Source organism: Merops nubicus, unplaced genomic scaffold, assembly GCF_000691845.1.
Source record: "Merops nubicus isolate BGI_N331 unplaced genomic scaffold, ASM69184v1 scaffold22448, whole genome shotgun sequence".
NCBI classification, from domain to species: Eukaryota; Metazoa; Chordata; class Aves; order Coraciiformes; family Meropidae; genus Merops; species Merops nubicus.
This window is the reverse complement of record NW_008626678.1, coordinates 1863-4052: the sequence shown is the minus strand read 5'-3', so window position 1 is coordinate 4052 and position 2190 is coordinate 1863. Positions and strand designations below refer to the sequence as shown.

The following is a 2190-nucleotide window of genomic DNA, read 5'->3' as shown; positions in this document are numbered from 1 at the left end:
TGTCTGAAATGAGTACAGAATCCTAGAATTGTTCTGGTTGGAAGAGACCTTTCAGCCCCTCGAGTCCAACCATCCCCCAGCCCTGCCAGGTCCCCACTGCCCCGTGTCCCTCACACCACATCTCCACGGCTTGGAAACCCCTCCAGGGGTGGGGACTCCACCACTGCCCTGGGCAGCCTGGCACAGCCCTGGGCAACCCTCCAGGGCAAGAAATTGTCCCTCAGCTCCAACCCCAACCTCCCCTGGGGCAACTTGAGGCTGTTCCCTCTTGTCCTGTCCCTTGTTTCTTAGGAGAAGACTGACCCCACCTCCATTATCCAGATTAATTTCTCAAACCAACCACAAGAGCAGGCAGAGAGTGCTGCAAGCCTGGGAAGCATCTAGGAGAGAGGCACTGCTGCTCATTCAGCCCAGCATGATGTGAACTCACTGCTGCTTTTTAAAGAGAGCTTTGTGGAGCCCTGCAGGGCACCCTGTCCCTCCCAGTGCAGCCTGTGCCCGGTGGCACTCACCCAGTCATAGATGTTGATGTCCACGTTCCTCTCCAGCAGCAGGAGGACAATGTCAGTGTAGCCACCCATGCTGGCCAGGGCCAGGGCACTCTCCCGCTCCTTCGCCAGCACGTGGGGGTCAGCACCCTGGGGACAGTGGCACAGGGGTCAGCCCCCACCCCAGGGAGAAGGAAAAACAGCTTTGAGAGGGTGCCCGAGCCTGGAGCAGCTGCCCAGAGAGGCTGTGGAGTCTCCTGCTCTGCAGAGATCCCAAACCTGCCTGGCTGTGACCCTGGGCACCCTGCTGGGGGTGAGCTGCTGGAGCAGGGGGGTCAGATGAGGTGATCTCCAGGGGTCCCTTCCAGCCCCACCCTGCTGGGGTTCTGGGATCCCCTGAGCTCTGCTGAGACCTGGAGTGCTCAGCAACCCCTTGCTGGCTACCCCAGGGGAGCTGGTCCTGGAGCCAGGTCCCCCAAGATGACTCCTGTGGTCCCAGTGACCTCTCCTGGCCAAAGGACATGTTTTAATCATCATCAAACATCTCAGGGGAGGACTCAAAAGCCCTTCTCCAGTGTCAGTAAGCTGAGCCTGGCAGTGGCTCCTTTTCCCCATCACTAGTAACGGTGTCACCAGTCCTGTCTAGATACCTGGACAGCATCTACTGTGTCTTGTCACCAATTTACACAGAAAACCTCCCTGTCCTCCAAGCCCTGCCAACCACGGACCTCTCTGGGACTTCAGGACACCCTTTATCCACCTATCACCTCATTTACTCTGGGTTCTGCTTGTCTCTCTGGTCACACGTTGCAATTTTGCTGCTAATGGAGTGACAGAGCCAGAGTTTGGCCAAGTGCTTGTGAGGTGTGAGCACCCACTGAGCCTCAGACACGTGTGGATGTGGGTCTGAGCTTTGGGGGGCAGCAGGATGCAGCAGGATGCAGCAGGATCCAGCTCCAGCTCGCCCCTCAAGGACGACGCAGCCACGAGCCCATTAACTGCAAGGACAGCTCAGTGGCAGATCACAGGGCCCAAGTGATAAGCCTGATCTCAAATTGCTAATAAGCAGATATTTAATTACAAGCAGTTATTGCTAGCTGTGAGATAAGGCTCTCCATGCCCCTGATTGAACTCCCAGCCCCACGGGGAGCTGCATCCAACGGCCCCCGAGCTGTCAGCTCTGCCAACGTGCCCCGTGTGCTGCCAGGGGAAGGGAAGACGTTGGCTGGGGTGGCAGCAGGACAATTTGGGAGCTGCTGGGGTTGGAGATGGGAACTCCCCTGCTGGGGGGGGCTGTGGGAGCGTGGCCTTACCCACTCCAGCAGCTGACGGACCGTTTCGATCTCGCCGAAGGCTGCAGCCCAGATGAGTGGGGTGAAACCTCTCTCGTCAGGCTTATTGACCAGGTTCTCACCTGCACAGGCGTGGATGAGACACTGGCAACAGGAAAGGGAAAACCTCCCCTGCTCCCTGGCCTCCCAGTGAAGCCAGCAAAGGCTGTAAAACTCAGCTGAGGGTTTGACAAAGAGCGTGCCCTGGGGTGAGAGGCCAGAGACACACACGTACCCTTCCGAAGGTGCTCCTTCAGTTGGCTGAGCTCCCCTTGGGCAGCGAGCTGGTGGATGGACAGGGCTGGGGGACAGAAAGAATCTACCCGTCAGGAGAAACTCCCCCCAGCTCAGCACCCACTGTCTGCAGGTGG

At 58.4% G+C, this 2190-nt stretch overlaps 1 protein-coding gene across 1 annotated transcript in view; it reads right to left on the bottom strand.

Moving 5' to 3' along the window:
• Positions 1 to 512: 512 nt before the first annotated feature.
• The window catches only part of LOC103778504 (DNA-binding protein RFXANK-like), a gene marked incomplete at its 3' end in the record, with an annotated part of 3520 nt that continues 1842 nt past the window's right edge, over positions 513 to 2190 (bottom strand). The window contains exons 3-5 of the mRNA XM_008946092.1: positions 2055 to 2120; positions 1802 to 1902; positions 513 to 638 (exon numbers count right to left, since the gene is read on the bottom strand). Of these exons, the coding sequence (XP_008944340.1) occupies positions 513 to 638; positions 1802 to 1902; positions 2055 to 2120 (293 nt within the window). The remainder of the gene's footprint in view (positions 639 to 1801; positions 1903 to 2054; positions 2121 to 2190) is intronic.